Source organism: Barbus barbus (assembly GCF_936440315.1).
Source record: "Barbus barbus genome assembly, chromosome: 45".
NCBI lineage: Eukaryota > Metazoa > Chordata > Actinopteri > Cypriniformes > Cyprinidae > Barbus > Barbus barbus.
The window spans coordinates 13,169,315-13,193,046 of NC_136723.1; the positions used below are offsets into that span (position 1 = coordinate 13,169,315).

A 23,732-nucleotide genomic window follows, 5' to 3' on the forward strand; every position below is an offset into this window, starting at 1 on the left:
CCACATGAAAACGTACCCAAATCATCCTCAGTCCACCCATATCAGGATCGTTTCATTACGCAGTGCATTACAGCGAGACGGGGGGCAATCGGTGCCATTGCACGTACTCGCATTATATTTGCTCGATCCTTTAATCATATGGACTGTGGAGTCGTGAACCAGTTTGAGCGGAGAATAATTCCTGGCGCGCGCTATTGGGTCCCCGTCCTCATCTGTCAATCTGCGGAGGCGGGACTCTGCCTGCTCGCGCTCCCAGGAGGCGATAGATGCGCGAGCTGTACTTTTCTACTGTGTTGGAGCGCTTCGCACTTCTCGAGCTCAGTCCGAGCGTCAAGTGAACGACGTGCGGAAAGCGCAGTGGGACTTCAACCGAGGAGAAGTTATCGAAGGAGACTGTAGTATTGATTGCAGCAGCCTACACCTGGATAAGCCCATCATCAGCGCGCGGAGAAGCGAAAGAGCGAAGAAAGTGTGTTGACGGCAAGCGGGCAGCTGTTATAGAAGGAAGGCAATATGATGGTGAAGCAGCATATGCTGTTTACCCTGTACAGCATCTGCGGGATCGTCCTTAAAGGTAAGAGCGCTTCAAACTTTAAGGCAGCCTATGCGGTGCTTTTTTGCAATTTGGGGGCTCATCATCATTACGCACCACGTAGGAAAGGCATTATGCTCTGGTGATGATTTGCATTTCCAAAATGTATCCAAAGGGCCTCGAGTGAGTATGGGGACAGTTTCCCGTTAGTCATCATTGCTCTGAAGAAATTGTGCTCGTTTGCCCAGCACTGATACAGAATCTTATCACGGATAAACCTGCACACACTGCTGAGCTAGAGCCCCGCTTTTATGGATTACCAGCCAAAATGTGTTATAGATCAAATCAACACCGTACGATTTAATTGATACAGCCTTTGCTTCACCTGATCGGAAACTTTATATAGCTTTATAAACGAATCGCTTGTATTGTATTGTAAAGCCGTATGTTTAGCCTATATGCGTATTTAGGCACATTTTTATTTTTTGGAAATGCGATGAGTCTTTTAGTGGAATGCTGTCGCGTTAAATCATGGTGCTTTTTCATGTTACATATTTTATATAGTTTGAGGTATGTAGCCTACAATTTTATTCTGGCAGGAATGTACCTAGCCTATAATACTTTGTTTCTATTTTACCCCTGTAACGTGGTATTTTTTATAATCATGTGGTTTTTGTTCTGATTGGAAAAGCTGTAGATTTCGGACAGAGCGTGAAGCTAATTGTTTAAGTGCTTTTAGCACCCTTAATCAGGTTTGGATGTGGAGCTTTGACAGTTTAACGGGATGTATGGTATTTGCGGCAATCCGCATCTTGGGGTCGTAGCAGCATCAGCTTTTTTCCTCTCAGAGAAAGACTTGCGAAGCAAGTACACCTGTCAGTTTATAGTTGTAAGTGTAATGCATTATTCACCCACATTTTTAACAGTAAATTGAACATTACGCTACATCAGAAGTTCACCGAAAGATATGTCAGCTTTTCTGTGTTGTTTACCTTATGTCTCGTAGTTTCGGCCGGTGCTCATCATTCTCGCGCGACACTGTAAACAGGATCAGCAGTGTTCGCGCGGGGCGACCGTTAGTGTGACGGGAATACTTGATGAATACGTCAACTGAACGTGCTTTATTGCTTTTTCGAGCACTATGATGGTAATGTGTGCTTTAAGTGCGGGTTTAGTGGTCAGATTAAATGTCAGCAGGATGGGCTCAGTGTGTGGCCACTCAAATGTCGGTAGGCTATATTTTTTGTGTCCCGTGAGGGTTACGCCGTCCCGCCAATATGTGAGCAACAGCCACCGCCCGGTTTCATCTATGAAGATGATTTAATCTATAGCCTACATTTTATGAGACTAACCTCAGATATTATCTTAAAGGCCCTTAATGTAACAAACATGTGTGTTCACGTCAAAATTGACTCTAAACACGGGCATCCTTTTTTACAAAGAGTTGATATGGTTTTGACGTCACGAAATGACCAATATTTTTCTCATGAATATTAATAAGGATATTGTTGATGTATAGTAAAATTTGATTTGATTTTAGTTTAAAACTTGATTTTAGTTTATAAACAATGTTCTTTTAATGCTTCAGTAGTCTTTGCATGTGTAATGTTTGTGGTATAAGAGAAAGAATTTGACAATAGCTAAAACAATGTTCACTTCCTGCGACTGATAACAACCACAGTGGCCACTCTACAAAATATAACAAAAATTTAAAATCTGGATCGCCAATTGTTGCAATACACTAATACTTAACCATTGGAGATGTTTCCTTTTTGTTAGGTAGATTCTTGCTACAATCTCCTAAGCACATTAAAGAGGCAATTCATGAAAATGTGATGCCTGTGTATTTCAGATACTCCAAGGCAATCTGGTTTGGTCTGGATATCAGTGAAACATGACTCCTCCAACCTGAGGTGTTTACATCTCAAACAGTCTGGTTTGCAGATCTGGCAGTTTATGAATGCGCAAGATGAATGTAAGAGAGACAGAAGGGAAAGACATTATTTGCATTTGGCTTTCTGTATGTGCGTGTGGCTTCCCTCCTCTGCCCCATCTTTTGACAAAATACCCTATGCTGTGTGTTGATAATCAGTCTGAGAGGTGGGCCATTAATAATCAGAGATAATTAAGCACATTCCTCAAGGCTTCACTTCTAATGAGTCGGCAGTAAGCGTGAGACTGAAGCTATGTATTGATTTCCCCCAGCCTTCTCTCTCTTTACCTGTAAATCACAGAGCCTGTGTCTCTCAGCACCCAGTCAACAGCCCTACTGGCTGCAAGTGCCTCCTTCGGTTCTTTAGCACACCTCTCAGAGTCTGGCTGCACCTGCTTACCATGTGTGAGTGTGTTAATAAGCTTAACCAAGTGTGGTAACCGTGCTGATATTTGAACGATGGAAGGCAGTGGTTTCTGGTAAAGCCCTGTCTGCTCTGCAATTGGTGATCGATAGATCTGACCATTGTGATTTCAATGGTACATTGACTGATTATCTCTAACATCTGAATTGTGTGATGTTACATAATCTGATTTACCCACAGACCAGTCTGACTGGCTAAATTTGGTTAAATTGAATTATGTATGTGAAATGCTGATTTAGATAAATGGATGCTTGATGTGATATGTTCTGTGGGGTGACATGATAAAAAGGTTTCCCACGCTAATTATATCCCATTTTGGAGAACTGTGGAAATCTCATTGGAAATAAACTAACTAACACTTATATATATTATAAATGACTGAAAGTTGGGATTAAGAAAAAGCAACTACCATGCAAGTTTCTTGTAATTTGTAGATATAGTTGGCTTAAAAGTATTTAATTGCCTGTATTTTTTTTTTATGTGTGTAATTTATTTGATGTTTTACCTTTTTATGTAGATGTTTACAAGTTCTTATCCATTACCCATGAATGACTTTAAAATCAAGTCAGATGTGTGAAATCCATAGCTATAATTAATCTAATATTATTTTATTCTTTTATAGTTATATTTTTGACCCCCATTATGCCATTTTAAGGGACTACATATATTTGTTGTACTTTTGTTAAAAAATCCTTTTATCACACTGCAGTGCTATTTGAAATGGCTGATAAAAAAATAAAATAAATAAATAAAACCTTTTAGCTCCGAGTGAACTAAAATGCACTTTTCCTTACATAAAATGTTATACTTTAAATCCAAAAAAGTTATATTCAACTACCTAAATTCTTAACTGCATTTTCCAGTGCCTATATCTGCAGTGATCATGCAATCCCAGATTTCCTTCCTCACTGAGGTTGAATGTTTGAAGTACAAGTGCAGGCACATCCCTGGCATATCCGTCCGGAGGGATCACTGCATGCTGCCAGCAGCTGGGGTTTGGGGGAGCATGGCAGTTATGCAAAGCGTGTGGCAGACAGTGCAGCTCCTCCCCGTGTGTGGAGTACTATAGTCCCTGTGAAGTGCTGTTGTGTGGACGTCTGCTGTGAGTAATAGCAAAGCTTGGCTCTCTCCTCAGAGACACCAGAACTGAGTGGGAGGACTATGTGGTCCTGCTTCATAAAGGATGTACGCCTTTATACTTGTTTCTGTTTTGTGGGTATGTTTCCTCTTCATGGACTACTTGTGTACACAAAATCTTTCTTCCTCTTTGTGTCTTTCTTGGCTCTATGGTGCTTCGACAGTCCTGCATTCTGAAACCCTGCCCGAATCTGTTCATGCAAAGTGTATGCAAATTTTTAAAAACCCCCAACTCAGCAGGCTAGTATAAAAACAAAAAATAACGATTTTAAAGCAATAGTTTACCCCAAAACGAAAACTTACCCTCAGGTCATCGAAGATGAGTTTGTTTCTTCATCTGAACATATTTGGAGAAATTTAGCATTACATCACTTGCTCGCCAATTGATCCTCTGCAGTGAATGGCTCTGGTCAGAATGAGAGTTAAAACAGCTGATAAAAACATTTAAAAAATCAACAAGTAATGCACAAAACTCTAGTCCACAATTTTACAGCTTGAAAAGCTGCATGTTTGTAATAAATCCATCAAGGCGTTTTAAATTTAACCCATAATAACGCTTCATCCAGTGAAAAAGTCCCCGTAAAATTCACTGACATATTGTATTTTTTAGAACTGTAATGTTGCTTCATCTGTGAAAACTGTCTTTTTCTCCTGATTCAGGTGAGAGATCTTTTTTTTTTACCAGAGAAAGCAATACTTTTAAGTTAAAAGCATCAAAGATGTAATTGTTTCTTACAAACATGCAGATTTTCACCTCAAAATGCACCGGAGTCATACTGATTACTTGTGGATTATTGTGATCGTTTTTATCATCTGACGGCACCCATTCACTACAGAGGATCCATGCTATAATGCTACATTTCTCCAAATCTGATGAAGAAACAAACTCATTTACATCTTGGATGACCTGGGAGGGTACATTTTCAGCTAATTTTCATTTTTGGGGGTAAACTGTTCCTTTAAGGTTAAAAAAAACAACAACATTATTTATGACACAAAATGCTCCTTTCAAATCTCATTGTGTGGGCTTCTGTGCATTGAGGCAAGTCTCTGGCCCCCTGCCTCTCAGTAGCTTATCCCAACAGAGTGACTCCAAGCTGGGCATTGGCCTTCCTGGAGCCGGCCCTTTTATGGAGGTAGCGTGGGAAAGCTCTCCTTCAGGAGTATGGGTAAGTGCTGCCGGATTTGTGTTGAAAGGGGAGGTTAATGGCCTTTTTTAATTCCCGGTCTGTTGTCTTTGTCAGTCGTGGAGCGTGAAAAGCATCTGTGCAGGTGAGCGGCAGCACAGGCAAATGTGCTCAGACAGGTGAGAAATGGAGTTGGGCATAAGCTGCCATTTCTGCTGACTAGAATAAGCATTTGTTTGGCATTAATTTAGCAAGGGAGAAATACAGATTGCACAAGCCTTTCTCTTTGGGCTGCAGTATGGAGCCTCCTTTGGCCCGTCCTGTCATGTGCGTGTGGTATTATTGCATTTCAAGTCTCTTTCTCCTATTTCTTTAGAGTATACAGAGGCTGAGCGTGTCCCTCTTTCTCACTGTGTTGCGTATGTGGGTGTTTGTTTGGCTGGCTGATTGAGCCAGGATGGAGAACAGGATTAGAGGTGAATATCCTCCTCCTCTTTGTATTTGTCCTCTTGTTGGGTTGCTGGAAGCCTCCTAAACAGAGCACCCAAGATATTTGCTCTCCTTCTCTCTCCCTCTCTCTCTCCCTCTCTCTCTCTCTCTCTCTCTCTCTCTCTCTCAATCTTTCTGTTTCACGTCTCTGTCTTTCTCCTCCTTCATCCATCTCTCTCTTTCTCTCTATCTTATGCTCTTTCTGCATACAAGTGTCTGGGCCTTGGAGCGTTTCCCCGCGGACTCAGAATGGAGCTGAGTCGCTGAAGCCCTCCTGTAATCGTGAGGGATTTCCCATGATCAAAGGCCCTCTTTTGTTCTTCCAGGTGTTTGAAAAAGTTAAAACAAAAAGTGGGTGGAACTGTCAACCGTTCTGCGGTACAGCTAGTGCCTGGCATAAAGCTTCCTCTTCTCCCAAAAGGCGTTGGAAAGGAGATGCCCCTTTGCAGTGATTTTTGAATGGCTTTCAAAACACAAACTCTTTGCTGAGTCATGGCAGCAGTCTCGGAGCAGATATCTTCTAAAAACCGTCATGTAGCAGTTATGTGGGTGATTTAACAGTTGTCATTTTCTTGTTCACATGTTGTCTATACTACTTTTGAGATGGATTTCATCGGTAAATGACTGACAGGCTCTATAATGGCTTTTCTTAAGGTTCTTGTATCGATTAGCCTTTGTGTTGGCTAATTTAAATGATTTGCTTAAACTCACAGTATGTCTGGTAATCTCATTGAAGCTTATGCAAAGAGACGCACAGGAGGAAATTCTTTGTGGTATTATCTCAAGATTAAGAGATGTCTTGAGGTATTGTCAAGAAAATATGATGCTGAAAATTTTGTACTGGTAAAAAAATTTTAGATGGCATTTTTTGTTTATGAAAAGTTAGCATACCACAAGAAAGAGTAATCCAACAATGAAATTGACCTACCTTCAGATTTACTTTTTTTTCTTCTGTGGAACACAAAAGAAGGTATTTCGAAAATGCACTGTAAAAATATTATTTTTTTACAGAAAACCTGTTAATTGATTAACTGTAAGTTACCTGAACCACAAAACCAGTCTTAAGTGATTTTACATCTGAAAGCTGAATAAATAAGATTTCAATTGATGTATGGTTTGTTAGGATCTGACAATATTTGGCCGAGATACAACTATTTGAAAATCTGGAATCTGAGGGTGCAAAAAATTTTAAATATTGAGAAAATCGCCTTTAAAGATTAAAGTTGAAGTCCTTAGTAATGCATAATACTAATCAAAAATGAAGTTTTGATATATTTATGGTAAGAAATTTACAAAATATCTTCATGGAACATGATCTTTACTTAATATTATAAGGATTTTTGGCATAAAAGAAAATTAGATAATTTTGACCCATACAGTGTATTTTTGGCTATTGCTACAAATATACCCCAGCGACTTAAGACTGGTTTTGTTGTCCAGGGTCACATATGCTATGAAATTCTTTAAATAGTTATATATTGTATATACATATGCAATTTTACTGAAATATATTGTAAAATGCAGGTAAAAATAGATGTATAACTTCAAATTGTATATTATTTAAAATTATAATAATTTTATCTCTTCTAATTTTATCTCTACATGTAACATGTTTTGTGTATTTTATGCTATTTAGTTAATGTTTATTATTATTTTAGTGTTGTGTTTTACCTCGTTGGAATTTTGTCTTTGTGTGTACCATCTTTGCTCCTATCTATGAGTATTGGCCATATTTTATGGACATACAATGAACTCTGATTCAACATGTACCTTTCTATTTTTTCCAGCTTTGCATATTATTTATATTTTACCACCTATACATGTTATTATGGTGGTTATATCAGTACATTTAAGGTACAGTAAAAAGCAGATTTTGGTAGCTCAAAAAGATTAGTAAATGAACATTATTTCACCAATATATTCAAAAAATATTCTGAATTGCTGGCAATCACAGCTGTCTTATTCTATTTCTTCTATGAATTTAACAAGCTATTATTATTTCTATGTGAAAGTCAGTGGGGACCAAAGTTGTTCTGAACGTCATTCATTTGACATGATAGAAATGTAGCTAAATTAGTAAATAATGACAGAATTTCCATTTGTGTGTGAACTTTCAACTGTCCTTTTAAATACAAATGAGAAACGAGTAAAGAATGTGAAGTCTGCTACATTACAAATGTAATACACAAAGAAACCAAAGACCTGGAAAAAGTACAGCCAGATGTCCTTGACTCATAGTTCACTCCTCTCTGCTGTCATTGTGCCCTCTGCTGTTTTCATTAGGATTTTATGGAAAATTAGCTACCCTCTCTTCCAAATAATCTCAGATTTTGCCAGTGTGCAACGTGATCTTTCACAAGAGACGACACCTGCTCCAGGCATGCACTGCGATTGGGTAATCAATCACTTTTATTGACAAAGGTAGATGAAAGAGTTAGTTCAGTAAAATTGAACATCTGAAAACCGTGAGCCAGAGGCATTGGGGAGAATGAGGGTCAGTAAATCAAATGCTTGAAAATAACCCCCTGCGTGCTCTCCTATAAGAGAGATTACTTACAAAGATCCGTTTCCGCCCACTGTCGCCTGTCACTCTCTCCGATAGATGTGGCTTTGACTGCCGCATTAGCAGGTTTTCACAACTGCGCTGTCTGGCTTTGAGGACTGAAGATGCTTGGCAACAAACATCGGCTTAGTGGGAGAGGACATGATTTTCAGAGAAGCATTGTAGAGATCAGTAATCGACACAATATTTCAACCAAATTTGTAGCCGGTCAGTTATTTTACCTCAGTGATTTTAACAGCCTCTCAGTATGCATTTTGACCATTTTCTTAGCATATATTGCTTAAAAATCATCATGTGACACTTGTTCGGCTTTGCAGTGTTCTGTAACTTCACTTCCTCTATCAATTTCTCTTGGCCCCCTCACCCCACCTCCCTTTCGTCTCTTGTCGTCTGCTGTTGGGGTTGTGCGATGCCATCTGCCTCTTGTGAGAGCGAATTTAACACCTGCAAATACAGTAAACAATCAATTAATCAGAAGCTCAGGACAATATGCACCTGCCAAAGTGTGCACACACACTCAAACATGCGCGCACACACACGCTCCTCCTCATTTTCGCAGTCACTAACAGACCATCAGCCCTTCAGCAGCCAACTGGATCTCGGTGCTCTCCCACATTTTCATATGATTATTTGTTTGATTTTGCAGTGAGGATGTTGCTATAAACACGTCTGTTTCCCAGAATGTCAGTATTGCATTTAATTGACCATAAGTTGAGCATTCTGCAGTTGCATTAGCTACTTTACATCAGACACTTTCAGTTGAATAATTTTGTCTAATTAACCTGTTAAACAAACAGGTTGTTAGTTCAGCCGTTTTACTGCAGGTGCAATGCTTGGTATTACAGGAACGTTATACGAAGTATTATTATTATTATTATTATTATTAATATTATTTAGTTATTTAGCAGACACTTTTATCCAAAGCAACTTACAAATGAGGACAACAGAAGCAATCAATTGTAGTATTAAAACAACTAAAAACAGATCCAAAACTAAAAGCTAAAACTTTGTAACGTAAAAACGTCATATTAATATGTTTGATAAAATATAGTTTAATTTAGCTCAAAGGGAATCATTTACGATTTTATAGGGAATTTGAACAGACTCACTGTTACAGCGATTCACTGAACGAGCTGTATAAATTCTACATTCTATAGGCTTTCCTGTAGCTCAAATAGTAGTGCATGGCACTAGCAACGCCAAGGTCATGGGTTCGATTCCCAGGGAAAGCAAGAGCTGGTAAAATGTAAAAACTGTAACTTGAATGCAATGTAAGTTGCTTTGGATAAAAGCGTCTGCTAAATGCATAAATGTAAATGTGTGTGTGTGTGTGTGTGTGTGTATGTATGTATATATATATATATATATATGTATAATTTTAATTCCATTTAGTTTGTTGAACTATTAAAATAACTAAAATTAAATAAAATTAAAACTTAATAAAACACCTATACAGACATAATAAATTCAGACATTATTTAATTAAAATTAAAATAGATAACAAATACAAATCACGACAGTATAGTTTATCAGTAATCCTAAGAAATAGCACTGCCAAACACACATGCTAAAAACAACAGCTTACTTACACATAGTAAGAAATGGTTATAAAAACTGAAACAGAAGTGAAACAAGTAGTAGAAAAGAGGAGAAATAAAAAGTGATACTTATATCACTTTTGGTTACTCTTGAGATGGCGCCGTGCATGGCTGCTGTGGTGTGGAACGCTCCCGTTCTTTTAATGTTTTTGTTTGTTTGTTCTGTGTTTAGTCATTATCTTACTACTGGACATAAGGCAACACACTATGAACAATTTTTTCCGGTTTTTGATTATTCGGACGCTTTGTTGGATGTTTTGGTCGTAGGGGCAGTGGTCCTAGTCAAACGCGCGCTCAGATGGAAAAGGGGGAAGCGCACCGACGCGCTGGTTAAGCTTCGCGAACGCGGCTTCCAAACTGCGCTCCCAAGCATTCATCTAGCGAATCTCAGATCCCTTCCTAACAAAATGGATGAACAAAATTCTCCTCACCCGCACAAATAAGGACTTTTCAAACTCTGCTGCATTGTGCTTCACTGAAACCTGGCTGAGTGAAACCATCCCAGATAACGTGCTTCATTTGCCGGGATATCAGCTGTTCAAATCAAATCGCATCACGGAGCTAACGGGGAAAACGAGAGGTGGTGGACTATGTTTCTACATAAATGAAGGTTGGTGTTCAGACGTAACAACTCTGAAGAAGATGTGTTCTCCTAATTTGGAGGCCTTCTTCATAAACTGTAAACCGTTCTATTCGCCCTGAGAGTTTTCCTCCTTAATTCTCGTGAATGTGTATGTGTGTCCTGACGCGTTCGTGAGTGCCGCGATGCAACAGCTGGCCGAACAAATATCTGAAACAGAGCAAAGGTACCCGGACTCTCTTTTAATCATTCTTGGAGATTTTAATAAAGCAAATCTCTCCCGTGAACTGCCAAAATACAGACAGCACGCTACATGTCCCACCAGAGCCCATAATATATTGGATCATTGTTACACAATAAATAAAGATGCATATCACTCTGTCCCACGGGCAGCTCTGGGACTCTCTGATCACTGTTTGGTTCATCTCATACCGACCTATAGGCAAAAACTTAAATCTTCTAAACCTGTATTAAGAACTGTTAAAAGATGGACTAATGAAGCAGAGCAAGAGATTTAAAAGCTTGTTTTGACCTCACTGATTAGAGTGTTTTTGAAGCTGCTGCCACCGATCTGGACGAGCTCACAGAGACTGTAACATCATATATCAGTTTCTGTGAGGATATATGCATCCCCACCAGGACATTCTTATCCTTCAATAATGATAAGCCGTGGTTTACTGGGAAACTCAAACAGCTTCGTCAGGCCAAAGAGGACGCTTACAGAAGTGGGGATAAAATCTTGTATAACCAGGCCAGGAACAGACTAACAAAGGAGATCAGAGTGGCTAAAAATAACTACTCTGAGAAGTTGAAAAAAGAACTTTCAGCAAAAAATGATCCAGCGTCAGTATGGACTGGTCTGAGGAACATCACCATGTACAAGACTCCACCCCCACAGTCCGTGGAGAATCAACAACTGGCTGACGATCTCAATGTATTTTACTGCCGATTTGAAAAGGCCAGACTGACACACAGCACCCACTCTAATCTGCACTTCACACGTTCACCTTCCCCCCCTGCAATCCCCCTTACTCCCTCCCCCACCATTCTACCTGCGTTTAAAGTCTGTGTAGAGGATGTGAACCGGGTCTTCAGAAAACAGAAATCTAGGAAAGCTTCAGGATCAGACGGTATTTCACCTGCCTGTCTAAAAGTCTGTGCTGACCAATTGGCCCCCATCTTTTCACAGATCTTCAACAGATCTCTGGAGCTGTGTGAAGTTCCCTGCTGCTTCAAACGCTCCACCATCATTCCTGTCCCCAAAAAGCCCAAAATCACTGGACTTAATGACTACAGACCTGTCGCACTCACGTCTATGGTCATGAAGTCACTTGAGAGACTGATCCTGGATCCTCTTCAGTTTGCCAACAGAGCAAACAGGTCTGTGGATGATGCGGTCAATATGGGACTGCATTACATCCTGCAACACCTCGACAAACCTGGGAATTATGCAAGGATCTTATTTGTGGACTTCAGCTCGGCCTTCAATACCATCATACCTGACCTTCTCTCAGACAAACTGAGACAGCTCTCTGTGCCCTCCTCCATCTGTCAGTGGATCACCAGCTTCCTGACAGACAGGCAGCAGCTAGTGAGGCTGGGCAAACTCACATCCAGGACTCTCACCATCAGCACGGGCGCCCCTCAGGGTTGCGTTCTCTCCCCACTGCTCTTCAGACCAACATGAAAATCTACTGATGGTCAAGTATTCCCGTGCAACAACTGGGAGGGCAATATGCTAATGTTTCATGTTGACGTCAACATGAAACGGCTTGGGATTCATTTAAAAAATGACTCGTTTCAATGATTCAGAGTCAACTCTTTTTTTTTGAGAGAGAGACAGTAACTTTATACACGGTGCATTTTCAGATTTAAAACTTTGCAGGATGTTTTCATTCATTTAGAGCTGTGTTACACACTGCATGAACGGTTATTTTCAAAAATCCATAATAGGGGCACTTTAATGTTAAAGAGAGTTAAGCGCTATAAGCTCCAACAAAAATGGCATTGTTCCTTTTCTACATAAAATTTAACCATGTTTTTTTTTTTACTCCACAGTACATCTACAAAATGATTAAAAAAAGAATACGTATTGGGTGTGTATTTTTATTTTTGTGTTTATTTGATTTATGAAGGTGCTGTCAATTGAATCATTCTGTCGTAATTGAAAGTCCAACATTTCACTATTATACAAATTTACAATTAATATAGGCACTGCATCCATTGCATCTGACATGTTCAAATTCTGTTTCTCACTTGTAGTTGCAATTTGTGATGTTAATGTGCATTCAACTCATTCAAAATATTTGTAGTATTTTATACCTGAATATTAAACCTATATGCAAAACTTAAAACACTAATTGCCTAATTGTTACCTCCATTTATCATACAGTCATTTTGATTGCAAAAAAAATCACAAATAAGCAACATTTTGTAATCTTGGTGGGACTGAAATATTTTCATATTTCAGGTTTAGAGTTTTTGAAAAACATATGAATAGTCACATCTCTTTCAGCAAATACAAACATGCTGCAACTGTTGATACAGCATTGGACTATTTTCAGTATCAGCTGGCCTTGTCCACCTGCTCAGATAAGGTCAGTGATCCTCCGTAGTATATTAAACATACAGCTTTTGTTTCTCGGCATGTGTAGGAGGGAGGTTACCATGTTTCACCTTCCATGGCATTACCGATACAACTCAAAGATAAATAGGAAGTTGAGCGTCCTTGTTCTTTGCACTCTCTAAACATTCCTACTGTATCTCTGTGCTGATTCAGAGGCAATTTGGCTTTTGGTCATGACTTTCTTTTGCAGTTCCACCATTTATCTATGAATTCATATCGGTTTTAAAATAGATGAATAAGCAAAATTAACTTTTCTGATAGTTCATGATTTTCACATGAATTTCCACAATCTCATAGTGCTTCCTATGTCTGTTCTGTTTCAGATGATTAGCCTGCAAGTTTTACTGAAAACATGCATCCCGATATAACGACATCCTCACCAAAGCTTTTCAACCCCCTGTCGAGAAGACTTGTCTCTTTAAATGCTTGTTCAATTTAGTCAAGCAAATGCTCACTCATTACTCTCACTGTGTCTCTCGTCAAATTTTAATTTGAGGTTACAGAAGGGGTATTTGTTGAACCGCATGGAATGTAAAAGGACAGAACTAGTCCATATCCTCAAATCCACATGAAGAGGATAAGTGTTTAAGGTTTGTCATAATTCAAATTTGAGATCTTCTAGCTAATGTTTTTTTTTCTTCTTCTTGGTTCACTGTAACACTCGTAGTTGAGCTAATTGAGTCACTCACAGTTGATCTTGCCAGATTACAGAACTGACTGTAGAATGATAACAAATAATCCATCATAAACTGTGTCCCATGTTTCCAGTATTCTGTATGTTTCATGCAGTGTAATCTAATTAGAGTGCTTTATGTTTTATTACTCATTAATGTGCTTCTCAAAGTTGCTGGAAAGATTAATGATTATATTAAAAATTATAGATTTATTAATAATTACATTATCAATGAAGAGAAATTTGAAGAGAAAAATAAATCCCATTGCCAAATGATGAGAAAAAAACATAAATCTGTTTAAAAATTGTTTTGATTTACCAAAAAGAATCAGCTCATAAGAGTCATCCATTGGGGAACCGTTGGACTAAACTGATTTTTACCCCTTTTCCACCAAGGCAGTTCCAGTGCTGGTTCGGAGCCTTTGTTTTTCGAAACCCAAAGCACCAGCTCCGAACCAGGTTCGTAAGTAGCACCAAAACATTGCTGGGCTAGAAGGAAGAACCGCTTGCGTCAGGAGCTGGGGGCGGGGTTACCGTGACCAACAAGAAGAACAGAAACTTGGGCCGCCATATTTGAAATAGCAGCTAAACGCTAACACTTTTGATTCGCCGTGTTTGGATGCTGATGTAGGTTCGCAAAGCCATGAACATCAATAGCAACGCAACGTCCGCCATTGCTGATAGTTTGTTTAGGCTTGTCCGGGATAGATCGGCGCTGCAAGGACCGGTCGGTACGAGGCATATCGGGCTGCTGCAGGAGCGACTGGAAAGCAGATGGCTCTTTATGCTTTTGGATCGCTCTCGCTGTGCTTTAGTGTGTTGTGTGCCGATCGATCGATCTGCGTGGCGCTGATGCACCTCGAACAAGCCTGTTGTGCCATGCTGGTGAACCGAAACATGAAATGTATTCAGTGACGTAAGACCTGGCTCTGTATTGGCTCTCTAGCCTGTGGAAAAGCAACCGGTTCTTAAAGCGCTCGCCAGTCGAACCAACTAAGAACCGGCTATAGCACTGGCTCTGAACTAGCACCTGGAACTGCTTTGGTGGAAAGGGGGTATAAGAGTCATCCATTGGGGAACCGTTGGACTAAACTGATTTTGCTGTATGCTGTATAGAGAAGGAGTGTAGTTTGTAGCAAAGTAGCCTAAAAGGGAAATATGTAGTAATTAATTATGATAATTGAAAATAGGGATGCACGATATGAAACATTTTAACCGATACCAATAATCGATAATTAAGTCCTTCTCATGGCCGATGCCGATACCGATACATTTATATTTTTATATTATAATTTTTATATAATCTGCAGTTTGTGCACCCAGGAGAATACAAAATCTAAGATTCACTGATTAAACTGATATTTTAGTAGCTCTGGCCTAACTATAGCAAACATCAGTCCTGACTCTTCAAATGTTTTTTATTTTTTGTGTAAGGAACCACAATACTTTGTAACAGAAATGGTTTAACAGAATTATGACAGAACTATGGTTTATCTGCAATTAACAACTCATTAACAACAAATTTATATTCAAATATTTCATGCATAAAGAAATGCATCTATTCAACATTTTTAGTGCACGAGGATGAGAAAGTTATATAGTCTTTAAGCAGTGTTGGGAGTAAGGCGTTACAAAAGAAATGCATTACAGTAACGTATTACTTTTTGATGTAACGCAGTAGTGTAAGGCATTAATAATCAATTTTCAGTAATATTTTACTCTGTACATGTTCAGTAACGCTTGCATTACAACACACTTTTAGCCCCCAATTATTATTATATATTTTTTTTATTTAATTTAAAGTCGGGCTCCTACTTTTTTATGTCCTTAGGGCCGGGCTTCGGACCAATATTAACATCATAGTTCAGACACAGGCCGGGCCTCGGGCCTGTTTTAGGCTTCTCCTTATCTTTATATTTTAGACATCCATCAATTATTGATGAAAAAAAATTGCCACGCTGGTGGAAACAACATGAGTCCGTGACTGTCAAGAGTGACTCGACGGTATTTAGTGTCCCGCAGCAGCAGCAAGCCGATGACGTAATGAGCACAACACATGCTGAGAGTCACTGCAGTTTAAAGCTGCAATCACTTGCACTCGGAAAGAAGATGAATCTCAGATAAATCAGACTGATTGATTGATTTACCAGCAAGCATACTTTATCGGATCTAGTTATCGGATTTAATTGATTTATCGGAGCAATAAAAATGACGTCATTTTCTCTCATATCGGTCGATAATTTATCTGTCCGATAAATATCGTGCATCCCTAATTGAAAAGTATTTGGCTCAAGTTACTGAATAAGGGAATTCAACAGAATCAGTCCTTGACATCCAGCCAACACAACTTGTAGTTTTATGTTCTTTTGTCTGGGTGTTTTGCATATGAAATTTGATTGGTTGATAAGGAAAAGACTTTCAAGACTCTTGTTATTCTAATATGTTAACAAGCTATCAAAATATAATATAAAATTAACTTTTGGGAAATTTAAATGGCATAGAAACCAAACTATACATGGGATCTTGATTGACTACATTAAAGTGCCCATATTATGGGTTATCAAAGGTTCATATTTTGGTTTTGCGAGTCCCCAACAACAGGTTGACATGCATTCATGGTCAAAAAACACTTTAATTGTCTTAAAATATGCATTTTATTTTTACCTTATTTGCTCAATGACTCCCAAACGATTCACTCAACAATTTTTTTTTCCAAACCCCTACTTTCCGTGATGCTAATCTTTGGTGATTGGTTCGATTGGTCGATTTCATTTCCATTTCCTCATGCCTGTAATGTCTGATAAAGCAGCGTATGTGAACGCAGTGCTGCTTTGTGTACAACCGTGACCAGGGAAACAGCTATTTTTACGCCCCAAAAGCGGTACCTAGAGGCAAAGAAGGAATTTGCATTTTCATTCATACCAATGCGTTCAAGATTTCCCAGGTCTGTGGGTGGGCGATATACTAATGTTTCATGTTCACGTCAACATGAAACGGCTTGGGATTCGTTTTAAAAAATGACTAATGTTTCAGAGCCGACTCCTTCTTTTGAGAAACAATAACTTTATACATGGTGCACTTTCAGATTTAAAACTTTGCAGAATGTTTTCATTCACTTACAGCTGTGTTACACACTGCATGAAAGGTAATTTGAAAAAAATCCATAATAGGGGCACTTTAAGCAATTCTAAAACATTAGGCTAATTCAAAAACACTAGAAGATAAAATTAGATACATGTTTATACATTTCTTAAATGGTTATATACATAATTTATAATATTAAAAGGGGTTATTTGTCTGTTTCAAGGTAAATTAAATGAGACTGAAACTCTCTTGGGTTGTAAAACAGCCTTATGTTGCTGATGTGCCTTTGCTGCAATGGTAACCAGAGGCCAGGTATCTGCATTTTGGTGTTAGTTCCAGGTTGATGGCTGTTCTTCTGGCACCTACAGTTTGCTTGTAGGGTGAGGGGTATTATTAATTAAACATAACAAATAATTGTGTGTCTGATCTGTCTCAGGCTCATTTTTTAATGGAACCAGGCCTGAGTAAGAAAAGGATCTCAGTTCGCTTATTTGTAATTGTCTGGCAGACTTGCTATTTGTGTGGATGGTGTCAAACTCTTTTTTCTGTTCTCACAGAGTGTTAGCTTTGTTGTTCAAGCATCGGTGAGCAAAATCAGTCTTTGCGTTATTATTATCAGGTCATTGATTTTAAAGACCCTCTTTCCCTTACACTTGGTAGGGTAAACAGAACAAGTTTATAGTTTCAGCTAACAGATCTCGGGAAGTAACATCACTGTGCTTGCAGTTCAGGACCTGTTTACAAATAAATGTATATTGCAGTTGTTCAGGTTTAGCTGCATCAGCGGCCATGGTTTCACTCCTAATTGCAGATATGTGCTAAGTATGAAAACACAAGTCTAGGTGTTAACCTGACCATGACAATAAATCCAGTGCAAGATAGACAATCCTGCTTAGCGTTTTTGTCATGTGCTACTAAAAATAGCGCCATGTGGCCAGACGCTTGCACCCAAACCAGACCACACTCTACTATCACTGTCTGACTGTCTGCGCATGCTAAGCTTAGCTAATTCAGGGGTCTACAATGACCTTTCACCATCTGTTATGGTGCTCTGCTTTTTGTCTTTTCCATCTGCTGGAAAACAAAGTGGTCATTTCATGGTCTTTCAGCATGAGCAGCCTGATAAAAACTGGATGTTTTTAAAAGGATAATATCCTTTAATGTAATTCAGGTCTTGTGAGGGTCCATTTGACTGAGGCGCCGTCCCTCTGCGGGATGCTGGGATGTCTCTATAATTGCCTGTTTTTAGAGGGCACAGTAGATCTTAACACATCCACCGTTCTTAATGCCTCCTCCTTCTAATGAGTAAAGATAAGACAAGTTGATGGATCCTGTGAGGATTGGAGCCGGCTGATCTGAGATGGCAGCGCACTTCATTATGGATCCGCACCCCAGCCTTGCTCCTCCGTGCCAGCTCACACTCAGCCTGCCATCTCCTGCAGATGCTTTGAGCTCAAATGCCAGACAAGTCAGCAATCAAGAGTTTCAGCTCTCATCGCTTTCAGAAATGCGAGAGGCCTGCTAGTCATGTCTCAGCCAGAGAATGAAGCGCAGGGCCTTGTCTTTGTGTTAATCCTTCACATAATGAAGGATTTAACACAAAACATTGGGATTTATGCATGAATGATGTCTGGAAATGTATGTTTGCATTTGCAAATGTTGGGTTGACATTTAGTTCAGTGGGTCTGGCTTATGGATTAAATGTCTGGGTTTTGTGACCCAAAAGTTTTAGGTTTAAACAACAAGCCTGCTCCTGGTGGGCCACTATTCTGCAAAGTTTAGTTCCAATCCTAATTAAACACACCTGAAGCAGCTAATCGAGGGTTGTGTCTAAACTCTCACACCTTGTCCGCACTGGTCGCGACAGTTGTTGTATCGCGCAGCGGACATGACAAATCAACCATTGCAAATCATTTGTACTTTGTATGCTGTGCCGAATCCAGTGTAGACAGAATCAGTGATTATAAAGAGTTCTATTGTATTTTGTTGAATCACATTGCGCTGCTCGTATCCGGTGTAGACACAGTGTTTGGCAGCTGACTTGTTGCATCACTGCTTTGTCACCTTATGAAACTTATTTCATACAGGTAGCATAACGATTTAATGATTACAACAAATTAGAGCTTTGGTGATAAATTGGCAAATACTTAATTGCTACTTGGGATGTCCCAAGCTGATCTCAAGGATCGGGAACGGGGCCGATCAAGCATTTTTTTTTAACTGCTCTGTATTTTACGTCAGCTGTCATGCCGGTGACGTGGAGTCACCTTCCAGTAGATTTGCATACAGCCCATGAACACGCTCAAATGTGCATGTTCAGCCACCATTAAAGCCAATAGAAGAAGAAACGGCAGATATGCATTATTCAATGACTCGACCAGATGAGGGCACAAAAAACCTGACCGGACATTCCTAATTCCTACAGTACTAATTTTGCTAGAAATGCCATCAAAAATGGAAAATGTTGGTCAAACACTTGTACAGTATTTACAGACAACTGACTGGCAATAGCAACTTTCAGACACCATTTTTTTATTTATAGCTCAACTGTCAAGGAATTGAATGCACATGATAGAGGGATATCGTAGGCAGTGAAGGATACATCTATACTGCCTACAAAAATCGATCAGATGAAGGTATGACAGACAGGATGTGACCTGATCATTGAATTCGGACATGCCTTGTTGCCTTCCTACCTCCATATGTTGCCTGTGGAGGCAGCATCATTTAGCTTTTAGACACAGCCAAGGGCTTCTCTAACTGGAATTGCCCCCTATACCCTCATTCACTATTCCTTACATTACTCTGCTAATAAAGTCCTCTGAAGGAGTGAATGAGTGAGCAAATTCATACAATGAGTGCATTGGAAGTGCTGCAGATGACATTTTCTCACTAGATATGGGAATTAATCTGCTGTACCACTCAAAGTGCATGGGTATTCCTAGCCTTAGCATTAGTTGTACACCTGTTTATTAAGGTTACATGTGTCGAGTCCTACTCATGGAGGGTCAAAATCCTGCCTGAAATTTTCTAGAAGACATCTTGGTTAGCTGTTTCAGGTTTAATTAGGGTTGGAGCTAAACTCTGCTGGATTGGACACCCCTTCTTGAGGTGCATTATTGGATTGAATGAGTGCGATAATGTCCAGTATGGTTTCAGCCACTGGTAATGGCTATAAATGGGTATAGATGGCAACCATAAAAATTTCCATGGATATGTGTTGGGGTTGGTTGGAGCTAAACACCAATCTTAGAGATTTAGTTAGGTTAGATTTTTCAGGCATGTTTGATTTGACATGGAGCTAAACTCTGCAGGACAGTGGCCTTCTAAGACTAATGTAATTTATGGTTCTTATATATATATATATATATATATATATATATATATATATATATATATATATAATACAAGCTCTTCCAGGAGTTTAGTGTCTTTCAGGGTTTTATGCACGCTTACAGACAGGTTATCATTTTCTAGAAGCTAAATGATGATTTTTAGCCAGTGGTTCAGATGTGGTCATTGAATGTCAGAGTGATTGTTGAGTAATGAAGGCCTTCACTCCTTGAAAGTGGACAGTTCTTTTTGAGTGAATGAGCGAGAATCAGGTCGCCATTGTATGTTTCTTTCTGTGTAGCACTCAGGACTTAAAGTAGTCTCTTGTGCCTATATTTGTACTGCTAACAGAAAAGCAGCAGCTTTGGATAATAAGTGCATGCAAAATAACATTACTGCAAGTCGAGCAAGGAGTTTTACAGTGGTTTGCATTTTCAAAATGGAATTAGAGGGGGAAGATGAGAGCAAGAGAGAAAGAAGGGGATGACTACAGGCTTTTGTACCGAGCTGATAATATTGGGTTCAATTCTCTTGCATTGTCTCCGTTCTGCATGGACCTGAGAGACAGGCCCAGCTCACTGGCTGTTTGAAACAAATGAAACTCCACGTTCTTTCTTCTCTTTTCTTTTTTTAATGAAGCACTGGGTTGCCCATGCTTTTACAGAAGAAGAAAGGTAGCAGCAGGAGAAAGATTGTACACTTGTTTGTTTGTTTACGTCTCATCACAGCAGTGGCCCCAGGGATCACGCTTGACGTGAAGCCACCCCGTAAATGAAAGTTGTCGTCTTTGTGTGGGCAGCGCTCTGGGTTTTCAGACCCCAGGCCACATTGTGAGGGAATGGAGGGGGTGGTGTTTGGCTGTTATCTGCATGTGTGATTTGTGTTTGGGGGTATTAAGCCACAAAACCAAGACGATTCCACTGGCACACCAAACTGGTATTATGTGAATCCAAAGCAGATTAACAAAACAATGATTAAAAAAAAACACACACAAATCATGGCAACTATTGGAAAAAGGCCTTACTATGTCCTTCCCACTCATGTTCTTACTTCATATTAGTCATATCCGCATTCAGTTGTATATGCTGAGGTTTTGGAAAAATATCTTTCTACTTAAATTGTAATTTATTATTATTTTAAGACAAGGATCAAGTACCAAGAAAAATACCTAATTGTGAGAGATGAAATGGAATTCAGTTATGAAACCATGTCTTGTTCTGTTGAGGCAATTTTTTGACTTTTAGGGTTATGTTTTGAAATCCATCCTGTCATCTGATTGACAAGCTCTTATTTTTTAATAACGGTCATAATGTATACCAAATATTCATCAAGCACGACTGATTGCCAGGTCGGCACAGCATTTGAATAATGCAAGACAGGAACATACTTTTTATATTACAAGAAAATATATTTGAGCTCTTTCTCAATGGTCTTGTGGTGCAGGAAATTACATTGGTATATATCCTTCTCCCTTTACTTCAAATATCAAGCCTATTAATTAACATATCAAGTGCTGGAAGAATATAGAAAAATGTAGTCCAGTAATGCAAAAGAAAATTATTACAAATTAATAAAAAATGATGAAGTGAAAATGCTGTTAGCCAGGACTTTACGAGGACCTGAAGGAGGGTGAATTTTTGCTCTGAGTTTATTAATAGGACCCTCAATTAATCCTGGCCAGGTTTATGAATCTCTGCTTGCTAGTCAAACCCCATATCCAAGCAAAATGTACTCTTCAAAAATGGCATACGTGCTCTGTTTTGTAACTGAAATTACTCTCTCTTTTGCTTTCAAAAGCTCAGATCAGTGCCTTAGCCTTAGAGATGCTGAGAGCGAGAGAAAAACAGACACAAGGAGAAATCGAGTAGAGATAGAGAAGGAAATTGTTTGCCACTGTTCAGATAGATGGATTATAAGGGTCACATTATAACTATCTGTGTCCACCGGTAAATAGCGACCAGCTTCCTTTCCATTAGTGCCGGAAACATACTAAATGAGAAATCAGCTGAGTGGATTTCTGTCCACTGTGTCCTCAATGCCAGGCGCAATGGCTGTACCCTCAGCCACAGAAATACCAAACTGCTGAGCTCAAGTCTAATCTAATGAGGGTCAGGGATTGTGCATCTTCCAAATGCCATGAATGGAATTATGAGGGACAGAGAGCATATCTATCTGACTCCCATCTCTGCTTCATGCTGCAGTCTGCAAGCCTGCAACTGCAGCAGACCATTTGAGATTTCGTCATGGAGGCTGGGAAAAAGGCATATGATGAGGAAAGAGAGACATAGGGTGCGTCCGAAACAGAAGGCATCTGCTTTCCTGCTCGCTGAGCAGGTCCAGATGGAGTCTGCGGACTGTTTTTCTGCATTTTATAGACTGAATGTTGGGGGGAAATGGTGGAATAGATTTGAAAGATGTTAAACTGAACTGTTTCTCTTTTTTAACTAATTGTTTGCTAAATAAAACATACAAGGGTCAAGAGATGTGTTAAATGATGTGTTGGCAGATTGAATGTTGTGGAAATTTGCTGAGCTTCCTGCGGGAGCAGGTTCCATGTGGGCCAGGCAAAGTTTTTGTATGATGCTACCTCTTTGAACTTGTTTCAGAGCATCTTTTAATGCACTATTATGTAATGTCTAGAACTAATTCAGGTAAGCTTTAGAGTTAGAGAATTAAAAGTGAATCATTGCATTGTGTATTTCTTGAAAGATACTGAATCATAAACTAAAAAAATCCCACATGCACTACTAGTTTTTATACCCACCAAGACTGCAACTATTTGTGCAAATAAACTGTAAAAACAGTAATATTATGAAAATTATTATTATTATTATTAATTTATTCATATAATGTATCGCTATCTTAAAATAAAAAAGGTGTGCCCCAGGGGTCAGTCTTGGGGCCTTTGCTCTTTATCCTTTATATAAATAACATTGATAGTAACGTGTCTAAAGGAAAATTTCATTTTTATGCAGATGACACTGTACTGTATTGTTCAGCACCCACCGCAGACCAGGCCCTCTCCCAATTACAACTTGATTTTAACACGCTTCAACAGAATCGTTATGATTTAAAACTTGTTCTAAATGCTGAAAAAACAAAAGTCATGCTTTTTTCAAATTTGAAGTCCAAATCAAATCTGCCTTCAATCCTCACTCTACGGGGTACGAGGATTGAATGTGTTTTGAAATACAGATATCTTGGTATTTTAATAGATGAATCTCTTTCTTTTCCCTTTCATATTCAGCAGCTAGCAAAAAGATTAAAACTTAAATTAGGGTTTTATTTCAGAATCAAATCCTGCCTTTCATTTGAATCTAGAAAGAGGCTGGTTGCTGCCACTTTTATGTCTATACTTGACTATGGTGATGTTTTATATATGCACGCTTCGTCTCAAAGTTTATATGTATTGGACACTGTATACCATGGAGCTCTGAGGTTCATCACTGGTTTTAAAGTCCTCAAGCCTTCTCTATCAATGCGGAGATTTCAACACTGGTATATCTTCATATACAAGGCTATTTTAGGTCTACTTCCATCTTACCTTCTGACCTACATCAATGTAAATAATATCGGGACTTACAATCTTCGTTCACAGGATCTTTTCCTTCTGTCTGTTCCTAAGGTTAGAAC

General features: G+C 39.1%; 1 protein-coding gene across 3 annotated transcripts in view; it reads left to right on the top strand.

Moving 5' to 3' along the window:
• The first annotated feature begins 222 nt into the window (after positions 1 to 222).
• Positions 223 to 23,732, top strand: part of LOC306864231 (cell adhesion molecule 2-like) — a 389,175-nt gene continuing 365,665 nt past the window's right edge. The window contains exon 1 of one of the 3 annotated variants that reach the window (XM_079408079.1): positions 223 to 574. In XM_079408079.1, coding sequence (XP_079264205.1) covers positions 514 to 574 — 61 coding nt within the window. In that variant the 5' untranslated portion in view covers positions 223 to 513. The remainder of the gene's footprint in view (positions 575 to 23,732) is intronic. The other 2 variants (XM_079408080.1, XM_079408081.1) reach the window with 2 other exon arrangements.